This window comes from Mesoplodon bidens, assembly GCF_964165515.1.
Source record: "Mesoplodon bidens genome assembly, chromosome: 14".
Taxonomy (NCBI): Eukaryota; Metazoa; Chordata; class Mammalia; order Artiodactyla; family Ziphiidae; genus Mesoplodon; species Mesoplodon bidens.
The window spans coordinates 53,594,655-53,616,700 of NC_138170.1; the positions used below are offsets into that span (position 1 = coordinate 53,594,655).

General features: G+C 37.4%; 1 protein-coding gene across 1 annotated transcript in view; it reads left to right on the top strand.

The window, feature by feature from the left end:
* LRPPRC (leucine rich pentatricopeptide repeat containing) overlaps positions 1-22,046 on the top strand; it is a 104,449-nt gene that overhangs the window by 74,860 nt on the left and 7,543 nt on the right. Inside the window, exons 28-34 of the mRNA XM_081253956.1 lie at positions 4,240-4,382; positions 4,523-4,628; positions 8,233-8,359; positions 14,678-14,766; positions 18,616-18,820; positions 21,042-21,181; positions 21,318-21,433. Of these exons, the coding sequence (XP_081110082.1) occupies positions 4,240-4,382; positions 4,523-4,628; positions 8,233-8,359; positions 14,678-14,766; positions 18,616-18,820; positions 21,042-21,181; positions 21,318-21,433 (926 nt within the window). The remainder of the gene's footprint in view (positions 1-4,239; positions 4,383-4,522; positions 4,629-8,232; positions 8,360-14,677; positions 14,767-18,615; positions 18,821-21,041; positions 21,182-21,317; positions 21,434-22,046) is intronic.

Here is a 22,046-nt window from a genome sequence, read left to right on the forward strand (position 1 = left end):
CCCGGTCTGGGAAGATCCCACATGCTGCGGAGCAGCTGGGCCCGTGAGCCATGGCCGCTGAGCCTGCGCATCCGGAGCCTGTGCTCCGCAACGGGAGAGGCCACAACAGTGAGAGGCCCGCGTACCGCAAAAAAAAAAAAACAAAAAAAAACCCAAAAAAACAAAAACTTAGGTTTTAGGTATGTAGTCCTTAATTAGTGGATTATAACCTGTATTTGAGTGCTGATTCTCCCTCCTTCCCCTGCTTTTTCTTACTTTTGAAGAACTGTTTCTTGCTTAAATTCTAATTTTATGCAAACTAAAAAAAAATACTAATATATCCAAATGAATCTCAGCCTTTAAAATCATCCCCATAAGAAGACTATATAAACTTTAGTTCAGAAATACTCTGAAGCCCTTACTGTGCTAGCCGTTGAGGTAGGCACTGCAGATAGAAAGGTAGTGCTCTTCAGAAGAGTTAGACCTGAACCAACACTGACAATACCTTGGGGTGAAAGAACAGCTGTAAGGATGCATGAGGTACAGCGGTAGTCCAGGGAAAGATGAGAGGCAGCCAGCCTTACGGACTTCCTTCTCCTCTGCAGATGACCTTTTGCTGTTGCTTTTTTGAAAAGAAAGAAAAGAAAAAGCAACTTTGAACTTCATCTTAAAGTTTCCTTTAGGGATAAGCAGGAACTCTTATAAATAAACTCTGAGGTTTATTACCCTTTTTTTTCTTTAATCCCCTCTATCTGTTCTGATGGACACCCCCCTTCCAGCTCTGTATTTGAGCCAATAGTCTGAGGCGCTCTCCTCTCCTTAGCTGAGGAGCCTCTGAGGCTGAGGTAACATGAGGGTGGCCTCTCATGGAACTGGAAGCTGGAGGAATCATTATAGGGAAGTATACGTTTTAACCCAGTTTGTTTACTTCCCAACTTCTATACTGCTATAAATCAATAATGTGGTTGTGATAACCCTGATCCTTCCCTTTCTGAAGAAAAAGCAAGGTTTCTCCTCCTGCGACCTGGCCCCCTCCGTTTTGCCCACTGACTTGGACCACTACTTAAATATGTTAAATAAAGCACTGTGGACTCAATTTATTTGAAAAGGAACATACAGTATGGAATGACATATGAAATGTGGCCCTGTAACACATGAAAAAAAATCCATGTTTTAGATTTTGGATTTCTGAGAAAACAATTTGTTTCACCTATTGGAATTTTTTATGAGCTCATTCTTTTTCATGATGTAATTTTCACCCTTGAAAGGAGTTCATTTAATTATTTGGGTTTATTTGTTAAAGAGCAGTTTTCCTTGTTTATTTTAAAACAGTACCTTTCACACAGGTATACACACTTATTTTGTTGTGAATTACAGCATACTACAGAAACATGCACAAGACAAAGATACATTGCTCCATGGTTTATGACAACAGCATCCATATGACTATCATCTCGTAGTTTAAATACCATAGAAACCCCACGTGAAGTGCCAACTGTTGTACACACTGGTCAGATAGCCATAAATGAAGCCCCATAACTATGTCTGTTCCTGTAAAATTCACTGATAGTGTCAAAAATCTTTGGTTTTATAGCTTAAGAGTTCTCAAATCACTTAGTAGTCAGCGCTCTTGTTCTTTAAAGAGGACACAGTGAGTTCCAGGGAAGTGATGGAATTATTGAGGGAGTGCCCATTCCCTGGTCACAGCCCAGGTTTGTGGCTGTTTGATTCTTCAAATAACAAGTATGATTGTTGTTGTCTTGGTTGAAGGAATTTTAAGCCCCAGAGGGATATTATGAAAGAAAGGCATGGCCCTTCTGTGCCTTTGTGAGAGCATGGCTGCAGATTTTGGCACTGACTAGTTTGATTGCCTCAAATTTTTGTTATGTATTCTGTGATCCAGGTACATTTCCAAGATTTTTTTTTCCCAAAAAAAAAGTGTGTATATCTCAGTTGTTTTATGCTGTATGCACTGTCTAGTTCTCACCTGTATTTTGAAAAAATTTTTCTTGTTACAAGCTGCTAGTCCATTTGAGCAGGTGCATCTCTGTTATATCTTGTCCTCCCAAAGTAGAAGCTTTTCATATAGTTTGTGCTTTTTTAAAAAGAATTACCTTCCCAGAGTTCTTTCAGTCTGAAGGCAGAGTTGTACCTCATCCACCTCTTCACTGTCTGAAATAGTTATGTTAGCTTAAAAATTAATCTCTTTAAAAAACACCTGGGCTTCCCTGGTGGCGCAGTGGTTGAGAGTCCGCCTGCCGATTCAGGGGACACGGGTTTGTGCCCCAGTCCGGGAAGATCCCACATGCCGCGGAGCGGCTAGGCTCGTGAGCCATGGCCGCTGAGCCTGTGCGTCCGGAGCCTGTGCTCCACAGCGGGAGAGGCCACAACAGTGAGAGGCCCGCCTACTGCAAAAAAAAAAAAAACACCTTAGCAGGGCTGTTCCCAGCACTTGGAAAGCTTCCCTGTGTCCCCTACAGTCCATAGTACCCTTTTGCACAGAACAAAAGTGGTTCCTCTTTCCCCTCTACAGAATTAAAGATTTGGGGGCTTGGGTTTTTGTTTTTAATTTATTTAATCAAATAAACTAAAGTGTATTTGATAAACTTTATGTATAAAGTTTTATACGTTAACATACTTGAAAAATTACTCTTGAATTTTACATTACATGACAACATTTTAATGAAGGAAAAGCATAATTAGCTTATGAGAGTCTTGCTTTGAAAATTGATTGTAAATTTAATAAGGGTTTTATATTAGGCTGATTTTTATTGTCAAAGTATATATAAAATCACTCTGAACTTTAGGTTAATTTCTACTGTTTGGGCCACCTTTCAGCATATTCCTTATGAAAGTGTGGGCTGCAATCTTTGTATGACCCTGGGAAATTCTCTACTTGTTATCTTTTTCTTTATTGCAGGTTTCTGATGGAGTGTGAATGTATTTTGTTTTTGTTCTTTGAGTTTTTTACTTCTAGGAGTCAGTTATCAAAAAGCTTAGCTTTTCAGTTTTAGGGTGGGAGGGAAATCTAGGAAAATTCCATGTGTTGTAGTATTTTGGTTTTTTTTTTTTTTTTTTTTTTTTTTTTTTTTGCTGTACGCGGGCCTCTCACTGCTGTGGCCTCTCCCGTTGCGGAGCACAGGCTCCGGACACACAGGCTCCGCGGCCATGGCTCGCGGGCCCAGCCGCTCCGCGGCATGTGGGATCTTCCGGGATCGGGGCACGAACCCGTGTCCCCTGCATCGGCAGGCGGACTCTTAACCACTGCGCCACCAGGGAAGCCCAAGTATTTTGGTATTTTTGAGAAGCAAATTTACTCATGTTTTCTGGAACATTTGTGTCCTGAAACACACCCTCTTCCTGGAGCTGACCATACACCATTAAGATATTCCTTATTCATATTAGCAAATTTTTTTAAAGGCCACATTTAAAACAGTACTTCTTTGTGCCTGATAGGTATATTGAATTTAGTGTCATAAGACATTTTTCATATTTTGCTCTAGTTTCTCACAAGCAGAAATGGCTTGACCTTTTCTTTTTTCAAAACCCATTAGAATGTTTAAAAATAAAGTCTTGATTCTTAAGTCTTTGCTATTTGTGAAGACGAGGTTACCACATAGAAGGAACTAGATATTTCATTATGAAGGAAGCTGCCTATTTCTTTCCAGTAAACTTCCTGTGATCTTACTTAGTCTGAGGGCATTATGAGAAATCTGTTACACACTGACATAGGAATTCTTCAAGTTGACAGAAGAGACAGAATTCTCCCTACTTAACTAAGGGAAAAAGGTTTGTTGATTTGTCACTTTTGACAAAAATCACACATTTGCACACTTTCAATCATTTTAGACCTTCAGCTGTGTACTGTACTGTATATGTGTATCCCATTGTCTTTCCAAAGTCTACTGGTCATAGTTGAATTGTTACCTGTTTCTGATTTTGATTTTAACAGTGGGCAATTTCTCAGTTACTTTAAAAAGGTAAACTTTGTATCAACATGATTTTCAAAGTTCTTAATAAAGTGTGTGGTTTTTTTTTTTCTGTTGTTTTTTAATAGGTAAGTAATTTCTATGGTTTAAAATTCAAAAGATACAAAAAGGTATACAGAAAGAAGTCTTCTTACCTTTGGTCCACAGTCACCCTGGTCCTTTCCCTGGAGGCAATGTTTGGAATACTTCCTTCAGCATCAAATAAAAATAGTTCTAAATATTTTCATGAATTCTATTTAGTATGTTCATTAATTTCTGCTTAATTTTACAGAAGTGAATGGTGACTGGCAAAGAGCTGATGCTGTCTGGAATAAAATGCAAGAAGAAAATATTATTCCTCGTGGAAAGACATTAAGGTTATTAGCGGAAATCCTTAAGAACAATAACCAAGAGGTTCCATTTGACGTACCTGAGGTAATTTGTTTTTAACTGTAAGCATAACAGATTTTTTTGTTTGTCTATAACTTTAGGTAATAGATTAGCCCAGCTTTACACTGAAAAGGTCACTGTTGTGTTTACCACTTTTTGTTTAATTGAATAATTTTATTTTTAAGTTGTGGTATGAGGATGAAACACATTCCCTGACTTCACCACCCTCACCTGTAGAAGTTAGTCTCCAGAAAGAGCTATTGAATGCCTGCCACAGGAAGAAAGACAAAGGTAAATGTGTACACTGGGGTCTTCTTTCTGATAGCAACATGGGATCTAAACCCAACAAATTAGTAGTGATCTCGGGTAGAGATGGAACTTAAATTGTATATATTAATTATTTTCTTTCATTTTTTAAGTTAACAAAGACATTTTGGGACAATTGGGAAAATTTAAATATTGACTGAGTAGTGGGTCATTAAGGAATCACTCATTTTATTAGATATGATAACAGCATTATGATTTATAGGAAAATGTCCTTAAATTTTGAGATCTATAATGAAGCATTGAGAAATGGGAAAAAAATCAAGATTTCTATAATTTATTTTAAAGTACTTAAGCCATAAAAAATGGTTAAACAAATCTGGCAAAATGTTAATTATTAGGTGTAGGTGATGGGTATGTGGAGGGGGTTATTACACTATTCTTTATATTTTTCTGTACATTTGAAATTTTTCATAATAAAAACTAAAATAGTGCATTTTTTCAAAAATTACACTTTGAAAATAGTATTATCATTAATTTTTTGGCAAGTGTATTTGTTACATATTTTTACGTGAAAGCAAAAAATGATTAGGGCGTTAACCATCATACTAGTGTGTGTTAAGCAGTATCTCGAGGTTGAAGGCAGGACATGAGCCCTGTTTCTTGCGTTTCTTCCCTTTCTTCAGTGGTAAACTTTCCTGAAGGTATGCCTACCTCTATTGTGACTACTTTTAAAATTTCTTTGACCATCTTGAACCCTCTGATACAAGCTTGCCTATCACATTCTAGATGTTTTCATTTAGACTTCGTTGTACTCTCCCCAGATCATATATTACTTTTGTTTCCTTCATTTTTGTTAATTTTTCTCCATAGAATGCTACTGTTACCTTTAACTCCTCCAGTTTTTGTGTACATTTTCAAGTATGCTTTATGATAACCATTATGCAGCAGATTTTCTTTTCATTTTCGTATTGACAGTTTTGAGCTCCCTTCAGTAGAAAGTCATCAATTTCGAAATTTATAGAACCTTTTAATTTCTTTTTTTTAATATCGTATTTTTAATTTTATTTATTTATTTATTTTTGGCTGCGTTGTGTCTTCGCTGGTGCGCACTGGCTTTTCTCTAGTGGCAAGCGGGGGCTACCCTTCGTTGTGGCGCGCGGGCTTTTCGTTGCGGTGGCTTCTCTTGTTGCAGAGCACAGGCTCTAGGCGCGTGAGCTTCAGTAGTTGTGGCATGTGGGCTCAGTAGTTGTGGCTCGCCAGCTCTAGAGCGCAGGCTCAGTAGTTGTGGCACACGGGCTTAGTTGCTCTGGCATATGGGATCTTCCTGGACCAGGGATCAAACCCGTGTCCCCTGAATTGGCAGGCAGATCTTAACCACTGCGCCACCAGGGAAGTCCGAACCTTTTAATTTCTTAACTAGAAGTTTTGTGACACTGACAAAGTGTCTGAAGGAGGAATTAAGCTAAGCTCTTATGCTTTCTTAATACTGCAGAGTAACTTTTTATTCTTTCTGAGTCATTTTCCTTTGTTGCATATTCAGTCTATATATCCTTGAGTCTTTCACCATGTATCTCTTAAACCTAAATATAAAGTTCATTATTATCAATACTATTTAAATATTCTAATGGAATTTTGATTTGATTAAAATGAATGTAAGGTTAGTGTATATTTCCTGTTTAAAGATTCCAAAGCTCCATATATTGCCTTTTTTTAACTGTTTTTATTTAAGTAAAAACATTTTAACCAGCTAACTAAATATAATGCAGTGTATATTGTAAATGTAAAGATATACCCCTATTCTAGTTAAAAAAAATTTTTTTTTAATAAATTTACTTATTTAATTTATTTTTTCCGGCTGTGTTGGGTCTTCATTGCTGCGCGCTGGCTTTATTTGCGGCGAGCGGGGGCTACTCTTCTGTTGCGGTGCACAGGCTTCTCATTGCAGTGGCTTCTCTTGTTGCAGAGCATGGGCTCTAGGCACGCGGGCTTCAGTAGTTGTGGCTCGTGGGCTCTAGAGCGCAGGCTCAGTAGTGGTGCACAGGCTTAGTTGCTCTGTGGCATGTGGGATCTTCCTGGAACAGGGCTCGAACCCGTGTCCCCTGCATTGACAGGCGGATTGTTAACCACTGTGCCACCAGGGAAGTCCCCTCTTCTAGTTTTAATATACAATTTACATTTATCTAGTTGGTTTCATTCTGTTAATTCTGCAGAGGTTTGAGTTGCTTTTGTGTATATCTCAGAATTGAATGCTTGGCAAAATATGAATACTTTGAAAATTGAATTCAAGACTACAGTTTTAGAAAACCACTAGTAAGCTTTTCTAGATTATTTTGTTACCTTAAATATTCAAATTGTACTTACTGTGTATTTTCATTCAGCAAAGTAGTGAACTATTATAAACGCTTGTTGGGATGTAGCCAATAATTGCAGTACATCATAACTTCTCAACTCTATTAAAAGGAAAATATATGCATTATGTGCTGAATGATGGATTCTATCTTTTCTTAGTTAATATACAAATACTAAGATCATAACCTTTTTCTCTTGTTTTCTCTGAATTTAGCTTGAAAGTTAACTAAGTTTTTGATGTTGTCACTTCAGTTTAATTGAAGGGCTAATTCAAACTCCCCTAACCTGTAAACACAAGCATAACTTCTGCTTGTTTAGAAACCTCCACAGTAGCTCAGAATGTTCTTCTGAGCGTTAATATCATGTTCATTCCTGTTTGTGTGTTCTATATTTCTTTACATGGAGCTTTATATCCATAAAAGGTCTTATGTGATAGTTCAGTTATGCCCCATCTTTATTGTGATTTGTTTATACACACCAGAGTGTGGAGTCTAGTTTCAGTTGGATGTTTATAGCCAGGCAATTTTATTTCAGAAAAGTAAGTGACTGAAAAGTGTAGTTACTTCTCTTTTGGTAACATCTTTTCATTCACTGACAGTTATTGTGAACAAGTGAAATAAAACTGTTAATCAGTCAAACAAATGTTGCTTAGTTTACTTGTTAGATATCTGTATATTTGAAAATTGTATGTTTTTGTATAAGTCCTGTCGTAGCCAAATAATTTGATCTCCTAATTTTAGCATTACAGGCTATACTCACTGTAATGCTGTTGTGTTGGAGTCTTAACCGCAGGAACCACCCACTTACAGATTCAAGATCGCTTTAAAGTGAATCTTTTGCTCCCCTCAATCTAAATTATACCCCTGGTTTATTTGGACTTTAACACACATTTTGCAATTTATTTTGAAACTGGAAACTGGGATCATCTTTTGATAAACAAATTCAGAAGAGCTCTTTTTAGTTTTTATTGGCATGAAAATAATTTGTTGACTTTAAAGAGCTAGTATGAAAAATAATTTTAAAACGAAGCCCTTTCTGGTACCATCCATTTGGATTAATTAGTAGTTTTCATAACTGTCACTTTGTTTTTTAAAGATTAGAAGAGTGATAACATCTGCTTGCTTGGTCAGTGTGTGTCTCTGTAGAGTAGTATAGTGAGTGAGTATTAAAAGAAGCAGAAATATGGGGGTTTGGGGCTTTGTTTTAGGGCTTTTCCCCCTCCTTTTTTGCCATTTCAGAATAACGTCATCTCATTTTTTGTTGTTTTTTTCCTTCATAGATGCATTTAATATTTTCCTGAAAGCAAAAAAGCAAAACATTGTGTTCAATAGTGAAACTTATGCCAGTCTTATAAACTTACTGTTGATGAAGGATAATCCTACACAAGCAATGCAAGTGAAAGATTTGTAAGTATTAGTTCATCTATTAAACCTCACACTTAAAAAAATGTATCAACTATCATTAGGATTTTTCTAATGATGTATTGTAGTAGCAGTTGCTTAATTGTGTTCAACTAGTCACAAAAATTATATGAAATGGTTTTCTAATTTTATGGGGGTTTTTAACCTACAAAAAATATAACTTTTTTATTAGCCCTGCACACTGCAGTGTATTTTATTTTACCTTATGTAACCTCACAACTCATGTATTCTATTCATATATAGAAAAGTAGTTTTTTGTTTTTGTTTTTGTTTTTGTTTTTTTGCGGTACGCAGGCCTCTCACTGTTGTGGCCTCTCCCGCTGCGGAGCACAGGCTCCGGACGCGCAGGCTCAGCAGCCATGGCTCACGGGCCCAGCCGCTCCGCGACACATGGGATCCTTCCGGACCGGGGCACGAACCCGTGTCCCCTGCATCGGTTGGCGGACTGTCAACCACTGCGCCACCAGGGAAGCCCCCAGAAAAGTAGTTTTTAAAATCATATTCTGTTTCTTGTTCAGCAACTCGATCTGTGTACCTTTTATGGTGGAAGCAGCCTGATACATGAAGATACCAAGGGCTTTGAACTTAGGCAAGGGTTTGAATCTTACTTGAAAGCTCGTGGGAAAATTTCCTCCTATCTCTGAGCCTCAGTTTTTCTTCTGTATAATGAGTAGATGATAATAAATCTTACATTAATGATTTCTTCTAGTTATTGAAGGAGATAGAGTGAAGTAGAGAAAATATATGGTACTCAACAATTTTAAATACCTTTTCTCTTTCCCCTTCTTGTTTTGTAATCTGTTTAGTGGTGTTGGTGTTAGTGGCAGTAGTGGTTTTGTCTCTGGCTAGTTCCCTAGAGTAAAATACTTCGTTAATCAGAACGAGAATAAAGTTTTCTTCCCTGGTGTTGTGTCAGTTAACTGACTCTGTTGTCTTATCCCCAAGGAGTTACCTTCAAAAGTTAAGTAATTAATCAGAAAGGGCCTAGAAAGGAGAAGATCGAGGTCACCTGCTCTGGAAGGTACACCTGTCCTGTTGATGAGTCAATCAATAGCTTTATTTTCAATGGCAAAGGTCAACCTTTTCCTAGTATATTGTAAGTTTTGAAATAATCTTTCCTGGCTAACTTTTGGCCTTCAAAATTTTTAAGTGGCAGCACTTTTGGAATATTAGAATCCTGAATAGAAAATGGGTGTTTGCCATTCTTGGAATTCACTGGAAAACCTGGCGTTAATATTAGTGTTATGTTAAAGTTATGCACCATAGGGCTGTGTTTACTGTTTATGTTTCAGTGCATTTTGAAAAATACGTTGTGTATGACTGTACTTGTCTGTGGAAATATATCTGTATCTATTGACATATACACACACACAGTATATATAATTCATATATATATACTTAAGTACTATATATATATGGATACACACATACACCATATATATCTATGATCTTGAATCACTTCTATGTCTTGATATAGGACAGTCGCACTGAGACATTTAAGTTCAGGTTTTTAATGCATTGTGTCTCATTTGTGTTTTTACTCAGTTGCTAATTAAATTATCTATCTCTGGAATACTCAGTACATCCTCAATTAGTGACTTGGAAAATGTGACATTGAACAACATCCTGTCATCCATAACCATTGAAGTCATCCAGGAGGTGCAGGTTTTTTCCTACAGTTAGTTTTCTTGGAAAATTATTATCTAAACACTATCCACAATTATCAAAGGTGTTTTGAAACAACAGTGATTTGGGAGGAAAGGGTGGCAGAAAAAAGAGAGGAACATTTTGTGTTGAGAATTGGGTATGATTAACTGAGGAGATGGAAGCAAAGAAGGAAAACTTTTTCAAGTCTTTTAATCCTGAGGTTGGTCACAGAGACCTCTGAAATACTTCCCAAAAGTACAGATTATAATTCTTTCATTTTAATTGGGCTTGTTCTAGAATGGTGAGCCTCACATTCTGGTAGCATAAACAGATAACCCACCACTCACCCCAAAGGTTCTGACTCACCTGATCTGGCGTGGGGCCCAGGAATCTGCGTTTTACTAAACACCCCAGGTGAGTCAAGAATCACGTCTTAAACATTTTGATCACATACCATTATCAGTGAGCTGTACTACTGTAAGTATATTATAAAACATACTCCAAAAATAGCAGTTTTTTGGAGAATAAGATTTAAAAATAGAAACTTAAACATTTTCTTGACTCACCCTAGAGCATTCACACAGTGTGCATACCTCTTGCTAGAGACCCCTGGTCTAGAGTAGTTTTTCAAATTGCATTTATAACCTGTTAGTGGATCATGGACTCTCTTTAGTGGGGCAGAATCAACATCTTTTTTAGTTAAATAGAATAGAAAATATCAAAGCATTCCATGTAGTAAAGATATTTTGTGAACGTTTGCTTTCAGTTATATGTGCATCTGTATATCAGTGCACTGGTATGTACCGTAAAACATCGTTTCTTACTATGTCTGACTGAGAATCTTGATCAAACAAGTGTGAAAGCTGTTGACCTAGAAGATGGTTATAAGCACAGCCCTTCTATTTACACTTATGTCCACAACCTGTAAAATGTAGGTTTATCTTCTTTCCTTCCCTCCCTCTCTAGATGTTCATGAAACCTTTCTGTACTCCTGAGGTTACTTTTATCTTCCCCTGTGTTATCTTTTCAGGAGTATTTTGTAGCTACCTTCCCCATGTAGTTGTGTGGGCCCAAAGAGAATCCTAGATGCCAAGCTTTAGAATGCCCAGAGGCACTTAATCTGGGGATCTGTGCACATCCTTTTCTTTGAACCAATAAAATGTTATATCTGACTATGAGGAATCGTATCTTGGGTTAGATCTACATTGGGTACTTTCGAAAATAACTCTGGACTGGGAATTCAGAAGCGGAAGTTAAGAGTTCCAATTCTCTGTTACTGGAGGAATGTCGTATAACTTCTCTGGATTTGTTTCCTGGTTCCAACCTTGCCAGTGTTCCACTAGGTCATCTCTTCCCCTTCTGGCTCTGCATCAGTGATCAGAATGAAAAATAATTGTTGCTTTTTTTTTTAGAGGCATCTTTTTTGTAATGTGGTGTGACCAAATGAGCTACTGTAGCAAGTTGTGGTACCCCCAGTATTATTCTGGCACTACTACTCTATAAATAGCAGTCTGTTACAGTTACCTACATGATGCCACCTGTTCAGTCTTAAGAGTGTTGTCTTCCCTGTGAACTAATGCAGTCTTTGTTTTTGCTGTACCTTTGCTGTCTCTAGTGTGTTGCAGATTCACTTGACTACTAGTGAGATTTCTGCAGTTTTATTAAGAAGGTTACTTAACCTTCCCAACAAGTAATGGAACCTCAAAAGTAACAGATGCCTTTAACATTTTTGAAAGAAAAAAAGAAAGAATGACTTTCTTTCATTTTTAGTTAGAATTACAACATTTCCTCGTGTTTCAAAATAAAAATTTAGGTATAGTGAATTCTTTCAAGGGAGGGGAACTGCTTATTCATAGAGCAGTAATGGTTATAAATTGTTATTTTAAATCTCTGTTAACACTGAACTCTATTCTTAGGAAATTTGAGAATCATGTGGTGATTAGCTCTGCTTTATCTTTCAAGAATAGCACTTCATTTTCTCTTGTTCCTACTAGCTTCTTATTTTATTCTGTCTAAAAATAATGCTAAATTAATAACTGATGGTTTTTACTGGATTGGCCAGTTTTTGTTTTCCAAAGTAAGATAAATTCTAATCACTGCCTAGTGTCCTATGTGCGTGTTATATAAGTACAATCCATAGACCAGTCATAGCTCTGAAATCTCTAATATGAAACTTTCCATGTGATACTATCTCCTTTGGTTAAGACAGAGTAGTTTTTGCAGTTGATTGTAAGTTAAAAGATTGATACCCCTTCACTCTGCAGTTTTTTTCCTTTATTTTAGCAGTTCTAAAAATGAAAAGAAAATGTCTGGAATTCTGTGCTGTCCAGTCCAGTAGCCACTAGCCATAAGTGCCCACTTAAATTTAAATTATTAAAATTAAATATAATTAAGGTTTCCATTCCTCCATCACAGTAGCCAGGTAGCCACATGTAGCTGGTGGCTACCCTGTTGGACAGCATGGATAAAGAATATTCTCGGGCTTGCCTGGTGGCGCAGTGGTTGAGAGTCCGCCTGCCGATGCAGGGGACACGGGTTCGTGACCCGGTCCGGGAGGATACCACATGCTGCAGAGCGGCTGGGCCCGTGAGCCATGGCCACTGAGCCTGTGCGTCCGGAGCCTGTGCTCTGCAGCGGGAGAGGCCACAACAGTGAGAGGCCCGTGTACCGCAAAAAAAAAAAAAGAAGAATATTCTCATCATCACAGGAAGTTTGATTTGACATCTGTGTACTAGATTTTTTTCCAAAAGGAAAGATCAAAATTATGAGTCAGAAGTAGACTCCTCTTATTTTATTGTATGAATGAATACACTGCAGAATCACCAGTACCTTCTGTAGTTTTTCTCCCTTTGCCAGTTTGGAATACATTTTGGTTGTGCTTGGTCAGTTTCTACATATGTAAAACATGTATATGTTCAGCATGTAATAGAGCTGGGGAGTTTTCTTCCTATTTATCCTCACTTTCAAATGTGTATTGAATACACACCTTCTTGAGATAGGAAGAGATTATTAAAAGAAAAATGTTCTGTGTTTTGAGATTTTCAAAAGGTTTGACAATCAAGTGTGATGTCAGAAGTTTTGTTACCTTATGGTTTTAATGAATTTTAGGTAATATTTTCAAGTAAATATGGTATAATACATGTAATAATGTTGGCATAAGAAGTGAGCTTAATTTTAATAGTGTCTGCTTGTTTATTTAATCATGCTAAAGATTGAGAAAGTAAATCCTTTATTTTCTGCAGTTTATAGTCTCATGTATGAGTTTTTGACTTAAGAGCTTTGACAGATGGGATAAAGGAAAAAAGTCAAACTGAGCAGTGGGTGCTTTGGTGGGATTAAGAGGATCGTTCGGGGGGATAAGAAAATCCTTCCCCCAGGAACAGTAAGGGGGGAACCTCAGAGACTGAAAGTGACTGAGAGGATGGGCACATCACGGTGTCTTTGGAGGATTTTCTTGGGATTGACGAGAGTAATTTATCAGTGACCCTGCTTTTCTCACAATCTGCTCAGCTTAGATGTTCATGTCGGTAGGCCGAGGTTGTTGGCAGCAAGATCATCACTGAGCTTGATAAGGCAAATGGCAGCAATTGCTTTTGCTCCTTTTGACCTGTGGAGATTTCCTAATCGGGAGATAAACCCTAGGGGCATTAAGGATGCTGAAATTTCATCACAGGAGATATGCAAACAATGTAGCAAACAAATCATCTCTGGCTAGGGTTCTTCTTCTTCTTTTCTTTTTTTTTTTTTTTTTTTAATTACGTAGGTTTTATTCATAAGAAAAACGAGTTTTTGCTCTTGAGTTTTAAAAAGTTGGGGGGTTTTGGGCTTCCCAGGTGGCGCAGTGGTTGAGTCCTCCTGCCGATGCAGGGGACACGGGTTTGTGCCCTGGCCCGGGAAGATCCCATATGCCGCAGAGCGGCAGGGCACGTGAGCCATGTCCGCTAAGCCTGTGCGTCTGGAGCCTGTGCTCTGCAACGGGAGAGGCCACAACAGTGAGAGGCCCACGTACCACAAAAAAAAAAAAAAAAAAAAAAAAAGTTGAGGGGTTTCAAATTTAAGGCTGGGACAAGATTGTGTGAAATTTTACATTTTAACGTAGCAGTGGTTTTAGTTCTGCAGTATATTCACCTTTAAAAATTGTATGTATCTAGATGACAGAAATTTGAAAATTAATCAACCAAATGATATGGTGTTAGTAATATGCTTTAGTTTATATTTAAAATATAAAGTGCTGAAAATAAATGCTCATTTTTGTTGCCGAAAGAATAGTTTTACATTTTATAATTATGGTGAGTGTAGAAAAAAGAGGAAAAAGTATCCAGCTTAGGATACAGCAGAACAATGCAGGGCATGCAGTTATTTTAGTCATCTAATATGTCAGCATTCAAGAATCTGAACCAATTGTTTAAAAAAAATCTTGTACTTTGTTTCTTTTGTTGCTCATTTCCAACTTTGTCATCTGTCAGAATGCAAAAAAAAATTATCCTTCTATAACCATTGACAGGATAACACAAAAGCTGTCTCCAGGTCGATATTTTGCAGCAATATTTTTAACATATGAACAGTAGTTTTTATAATTTCACCTTGGTGCTCAACCATTTATTATCGTATCAGAAGCATGTCAGTAATTCCTTTCTAAATGTCTGCTTCTTTTAGCGCTGAGACCCACATCAAGGGCTTCACACTGAACGATGCTGCCAACAGCCTCCTCATCATAACGCAAGTTAGGCGGGATTATTTGAAAGGTATGTCACAATGCTTGACCTTTACGTCACATTAATGCCTCTGCAGATTTTTCTTGTAACGCCCTTCGAATACTTGGATAAAGGAGTCCATTTAGCAAATTACCTGCTTATCAAGAGCCTTTTGTGGTAGCTGAGAGACGTAAATTACTGTACATGCATTTATAATACAGCTTGAATATGAATGTACTTGTCATTTGACCACTTAGTCCAGTTTCCATTCCATTTAACACAAGATGGGTTTTCTTAAGATGAATCACAGCTCTTCAGACATGCAAAATTTGTGTTGCAGAAGGAGAGAAAGTACAGGCTTTCAAGTGCGTTAAAATTCACAGCACAAGTCATTTTGCTTTGGAAATTAACATACTTTAGAGCATCTGAAACAATTCCCAGCAGTTGTTTCTTGCATATTGTGTTGGTTGTATGTGAGTTAGCAAATGAGTTAAATTGAGTGTTAAATGTGTGGGATTGTGCACCAAATGATTATAATATTGATTTTTAAAACTTAATCTAATACTTTTTTAATAGTTCATAATACCAACAGCAGTAAGATACGGTGTTTGGAGTTTCGAGTTTTGAGCTTTTGAATTAACAGGATAACACCCGAAAAATGTAGAGATGACTTTGGGGAGGGTTGGGATGAGGCCATTTGTTTGGTAGAGGCTGTTTATGGGTTTGCAGAGGGATGGATTTGGATCGGATGGTTTTATGAATGAGCTCCCAAGGGGAAAAATGATGAATCTCTTAAATTTAGATAAGCATCTTTTCACATTTAATTTTACATTTGAATTTTAGTTGATACAGTAACACCATGGTTTTGCCGATACAACAAAACACACTTAGGAACTCTTTAAGGAAGGTTTAAACAGCTCTTTAACCGTTAAATATGTTGCCTAGTTTTTTCCTCACTCTGTATATACTCCTCACTTGCGTGCTTATAAAATAATTTCACATCTCTGAAAGTTGCTGTCTAATTGTGCAGCTTTAATGTTGCCTGTAGTGCCTAGAGGTATTGGTCTTTGGATGTCTTCCTAATTGGTTAAGACTGAGTATGTAAGTGATAATTTCTGCCTATGCAAAATTGCTGCCTCAGTATTCTACAGGCAGGACCAGCCTGTTAGACAGCCTTCAGTCATAATTGAGTGTTGTAGGGCTTGCTATTAAAAATTTAAAAGCTTTCATTTTCTTTGCAATAGAAGAGGCTTTTTGGCAAGTAGATATTTAAAAACAATTTTTTTTTTACTTTTTAAAATTTTATTTTATTTTTTGGCCACGACATGCAGCATGTGGGATCTTAGTTCCCTGACCAGGGATCGAACCCGTGCCCCCTGCAGTGTAAGTGCGGAGTCTTAACCACTGGACCTCCAAGGAAGTCCCTGATAAACAATTTTAAAACAATGAAAAATTAAACTTGCTCCTATATAAATAAGTTCATTTTTGTAAATGACATTTTGTAGACATGGAGATCAGAATAAAACACTTTTTAAATTTCAAGGAGTTAATTTTTGAGCTGAATCTGATCAGTGTTTAACTTGACTGCTATCCCACTTGTATGTTAGGTACCCTGTGAAGACAACAAGAAACTATGATATAATTTCACATCTGTTTTCAGCTGTTCACCTGGAGGTTGGTTGAGAGCAGAAGCTATGAACCCACCTCCCAATGCCTCACCACGGACTAACCTACTGTGGTCATTGTCAAGGACGGGAATGCTGTTGGCACTATCCACATCTCCTTATTTTGTTCCATGGCTGACTAGAGCTCCCAGTTTAAAAAAAAAAAAATTCAGGTTGCTTTTTCTCAATTCCATCTAAAGCAGGAAGAAAAATAAAGCCAGTTCAAATGCTGTTCTGGGACATTAATAGCCGATACATCACACCGTTGCAATATAATCAATATTACTAGTAAATTAGGTGACAGTGTGATAAGGACTCAGGGGGAGGGGTGTGGATGGATACTGCTTTTGGTGTCCTGTAAATCATGAACTGTCCAGAAGTCCAGCCCTGTATGGGAATATGATTTCGGTTCCAAGGTCCCATGCTCCCTTTGGATAGATGTGAAATGATCTCTTCTCCTGTATCCTCCACTCTTTCACACACACATGCATCCATAGATGCAGGCTCTGGGGTGGTTAGATTCTTGGGTTGAGGTCTAACAGTATGACCTTGGGGAAATTGTTTAAATTATCTGTGCCTCAGTTTCCCACATACAAATTTGGTACTTAACTCCAGAGGGTAGTTGTGAGTGTGACTGCTTAATACTGGGTCTGGCAAGTAGTAAGTGCTCAACAAATGTAGTAAAAGCTCAGTAAATGCGAGTTACTATCCTCACCATTGTTATCTTATTTTTGTTGCTATTTGATCCACTGGTGTGGGAAGATCCTCCTGGCTGACAGTATTCTTGGCTAATAAAAATATTCCATATTATCTGTGTATGACCACCAGTTAAGATTTTATCAAGTTTATTTTGTATAGATAATATTAAAGTAGTATAAATAACATTTTTTGTTTCCTGTATGTTCGTGTATATTCATAAAATTTTATTGAATATGCCTTTTAAACTGCCTATTTTCCCTTTTCCCCATTGGAGAATCACTGGTTTAGAATGTAGATTTGAAGTAATAATAAATTGTTTATTCAGTAATAAATAACTTAAATTCATGATGTCTTTTACTGTATCACTTTTAATAGAGTGTTTAATTATTACCCTTTCCCCATTCTTCTGTTAAAGATAGACTGTTATTTGGAAAGGTGCTTTGAGGGTCTTAGTTTTGTGTAGGTTACACTGCTTTAATTTCTATAGAGCCATGAAGTTTTCTTTGGTAGCAGTGATTGTTGTGCTAAGTATTGCATTTTCCCTGCAGTCCACCACTTTATTTAATATAATGATTTTGCTACCCTGGCACTTAAATTAGTAAATCAGAAGGATATTCCATATTTATCCATAATCATATACTTGTAAGTATGATACTTTAAAAAAAGAAAAAGAAACTCCTGAGGGGTTTCTCCCTGGGAATCTGATGAGCTTTATTTTCTCCGAAAAATCAGTGTAAGAAAATATCTGCAAGATATGTAATCGTGTAAAATAAATTTGTTAGTGTGTAAGTTGAATGTTCCAGTTTGGCTGCTCTTCTTGTATGATCAGTCCTTTTTGGATTAGAAAGAGACAAAGAATCTTTGCGGTATTAGAAGATTTTGATAATAATGAATCTTTTGAGTATAATAAAATCTGGGAAAGTATGAATGTGGGTAGAGGTTACATATTTTTGGAAGGCCTTTAATTTTTAAAATTTTTCCTGGGCCTCCCTGGTGGCGCAGTGGTTGAGAGTCCGCCTGCCGATGCAGGGGATACGGGTTCGTGCCCCAGTCTGGGAGGATCCCATATGCCGCGGAGCGGCTGGGCCTGTGAGCCGTGGCCGCTGGGCCTGCGCGTCCGGAGCCTGTGCTCCGCAACGGGAGAGGCCACAACAGTGAGAGGCCCGCATACCACAAAAAGAAAAAAAAAAAAAAAAAAAATTTCCTTATTTATATTTCTCTGAACTTGTCAACTTCTTTGAAATTAGTCACTAAATGTTATCCCTGAATGGAATCCACATTCTGTCAGTAACATCTGCATTTTCTCTGTGACTTAAAGAAGAAATTTCTCTGGTCTCTGATATCTTACAGTCAAATAAATCTTCATTTTTTTTTAGGTTTCTCATAAAATATTAATATTTTCTGTAACAGAATAAATTATTCATAGCTTTTTGTGTATAGTCATTTGGTGCTCATATTTAAAAGCTAGTTTTCAAAACACATTAAAGTCAGCACGGTTCATATAAAAAAAGCTCTGTCACCTGCTCTTCTATTGTAGATGCTCTAACAACACTAAAAACAGCCTTGGATCTGGAGCAGATACCTTCTAGAGTAGCAGTGACCCGCCTTATTCAGGCATGTGCCTTGAAGGGTGATACAGAAAGCATACAAGACATTCAGAAGTTGGTAAATGGACTCGAAGATTCAATTGGACTTTCCCGTATGGTTTTCATCAATAACATTGCTTTGGCACAAATAAAGAAGTGAGTATTTTCGAGCTTTCATTTTCTCCATTGGATACCAGAAGGAACGTTATCTCAAATCCCACCTTTTAAAAAACTAGGGTATTAGAAGCTGTATCAACTACAGAGGAAGTATTGATGCCAGTTGCTGATTATTCTGTAGCTATCAGGGAATAATTATATGTTAACAAAGTATGTTTTAGCTTTAAATTAAATCTTAAACAACATTTATCAAAATTTTCAAATTCATAAAACTTGCTTCACAGTTGGTAACTTTTCTCATTCATAAATTCCAGGCCCTTGTTGAAACACTTGGTTGCAAAAGTGAAAAATAAGTTCATTTCAATGTCAGCAACACTTGAAGGTGACACTCTACCAGTACATAGTGAAATGGAAGGCCTAGCAAGCTTGTTAAAAATATACTTTTCCATCTTCCCCACCCTCCTACCCATCCACCCCTGTCAACACACATCCACACAATGGGAGGTATTTAGAGATGATTCTTACACCACCATTTCTAGATTCCTTGTTGAGAATCACTACTGTAGAAGTAAATAAGAACTTGATTTTTATTAACCTCACTAGCAAAGTTAAAGATTCATGGGGGTAATTATGTAATTGACATTTTTCATGCTTTTAGAAAAAAATGTTCTTTAGCAGTTAATCCTACATACATTTAATGAGTTGTGATATGAAAATGTCATGTTGGTTTTTACAGGGGTTTTTGTTCCTCTTTCTTTGGGCAGAGAAGAGGTTTTGTTTTGTTTCTCACCCTTTTAAAACTATTTCCCCAAATAGAACTTTAAACTTTTCCTTTAATAAGAAAATGTGATTATTTTAAGTTAGAAGATCCAGAAAATTATCCAAGTCTTTGTTGCTGCACACGGGCTTTCTCTAGTGTGGTGAGCAGGGGCTACTCTTAGTTGTGTGCAGGCTTCTCATTGCGGTGGCTTCTCTTGTTGCAGAGCATGGGCTCTAGGCGCACGGGCTTAGTAGTTGTGACGAACAGGCTTAGTTGCTCGGCGGCATGTGGGATCTTCCCTGCCCAGGGCTCGAACCCATGTCCCCTGCATTGGCAGGCAGATTCTTAACCACTGCGCCACCAGGAAGCCCCTGGATGAAATTTTAAATGTTACCATATAAACAGAGTTTTATATGAGGCCGAGGATATGTTTTTATTCACTATTAAATAATTCTCTAACTAAAACCCATAAGAAAAATGTATTGTAATGGTGTACTCATTTTTAGAGAATTCTTGTTTTAGGTAATAATTCCAACATAAAATTGACTATTTGGATTTCGAGTGCCATATCATAACTGTAAAGTACCAATTAAAGAGCATCTTAACCAAAAAGATAGTCATAAAGATAATTTTTTATCATAACTTGTTATATAAGGCCATGTAATTAATTTTTTAAAATAAGAAGTGTGAAGATACTTTTTTCTGAGAATTTTAGTATAAATTGAATATTTTTCAAATGTTATATATTACCTGACAAAAACAAGTTGTAGTGACTGTGGGTTGAGAGACATGAAAATATACCTTTTGGGGGCTTCCCTGGTGGCACAGTGGTTGGGATTCTGCCTGCCGATGCAGGGGACATGGGTTCGTGCCCTGGTCTGGGAAGATCCCACATGCCGCAGAGCGGCTGGGTCCGTGAGCCATGGCTGCTGAGCCTGCACGTCCGGAGCCTGTGCTCCGCAACGGGAGAGGCCACAACGGTGAGAGGCCCGCATACCGCAAAAAAAAAGGAAAGAAAATATACCTTTTGAAGACATCATCAGCATTTTTAAGAATCCTGAGATGTAATACATTATCTTTACTTCATGCAGTAGTGACCAGTTGCAGATTATAATGCCAGAGTTATATAGCATTTAAACAAGTTTTCATTTTACATCCAAACAGCCGCAGAATCAAGTCTTTGAGATACAATAATTTTTTAAGTTATCGTCTTTAATTCTTCTCTATATAGTTGTTTGATCTTGTCTCTAGAGCAGTTTTTTAAAATAAGCAGCTACCTCAGTTACTGTAGCATAAAAGCACCCGGTGATTGCTTTTGCCACCTAAATGTGATTGGGTTCAACTTGCATAGTGTTTTTTATCTGGTTAATTGTAAATGTATTTCCTTTTTTTCCTAAAGTGCTTGCATGTGTGAATCCCAAAGTACTCATACTGAAACTGCCTGCAGTATTAATACTAAAGCAAATATTTCCTTATAATTTATTTTACTTTCTTTTACAGCAGTAACATAGATGGTGCAGTAGAAAACATTGAAAATATGCTTACTTCAGGGAACCAAACCATGGAACCTCAGTACTTCGGCTTGGCATACTTATTCCGAAAAGTCATAGAGGAGCGGTTGGAACCAGCACTTGAAAAGCGTAAGTTAGCTGTTCTAGCCAAAGAACACAGAAGCACTTTTTCTGTCTAGTGAGTCTGGACTGACTTTCTTTGGTGGATGAGTTAGTTATACCACTGTTTAAATGAAAGATTTTTCTTACCTGTCATTTTTTTCAGTAAGCATCATGGCGGAGAGATTGGCCAATCAATTTGCAATTTACAAACCTGTCACCGATCTTTTCCTTCAGCTTGTGGATTCAGGCAAGGTGGATGATGCCAGAGCTCTCCTGCAGGTAATGACCCACCACACATGGAGCAGTGGGGCTTGTGGCTTGTGAGAAGTCAGTTAAGAAATTACTAGACTCAGGTGTGTGGTAGAATACCGGAAATGAAGTGTGGTGCTGCCTGCACATTTAAATTTGAACGTGAATCAAGGTTACATGACAGGGACTGGATTGTACGTTACAGGTTGCTGGTTTTAAAGATGCCAAATCGGACTAGAAATGTCTTTAGATTTAAGTGGGGGTGGGGGAAGACATGTTTTGCCAAAATGATTTAAAGACAAATGTTTCTGTGCAGATAGGTAATGCAAAACAATTCCTTTGATTTCCTAGTTTAATTTCTCTAACACTGCTCTATAAATACCGTGCATCACCATGGTAACACAGTTTGCAAACAAAAAGTAGGAAATGTTTGCTTTTCAAGTACAGCTTCTCGAATACTCAAACATTCTCAGTGCCTTATTCAAGATTTATTAAGAATTTGCTTTCTATTCACTTGTGTGTCACAGACACATTAAATGACAAATGCAGGTCTCTGTGGGCCGCACTCTCTCAGTTAAATTAGCAAGCTTCAGGGAAGGAGACAACTGCATTCATGCCATTTTAACAGCACTAAATATAAAGC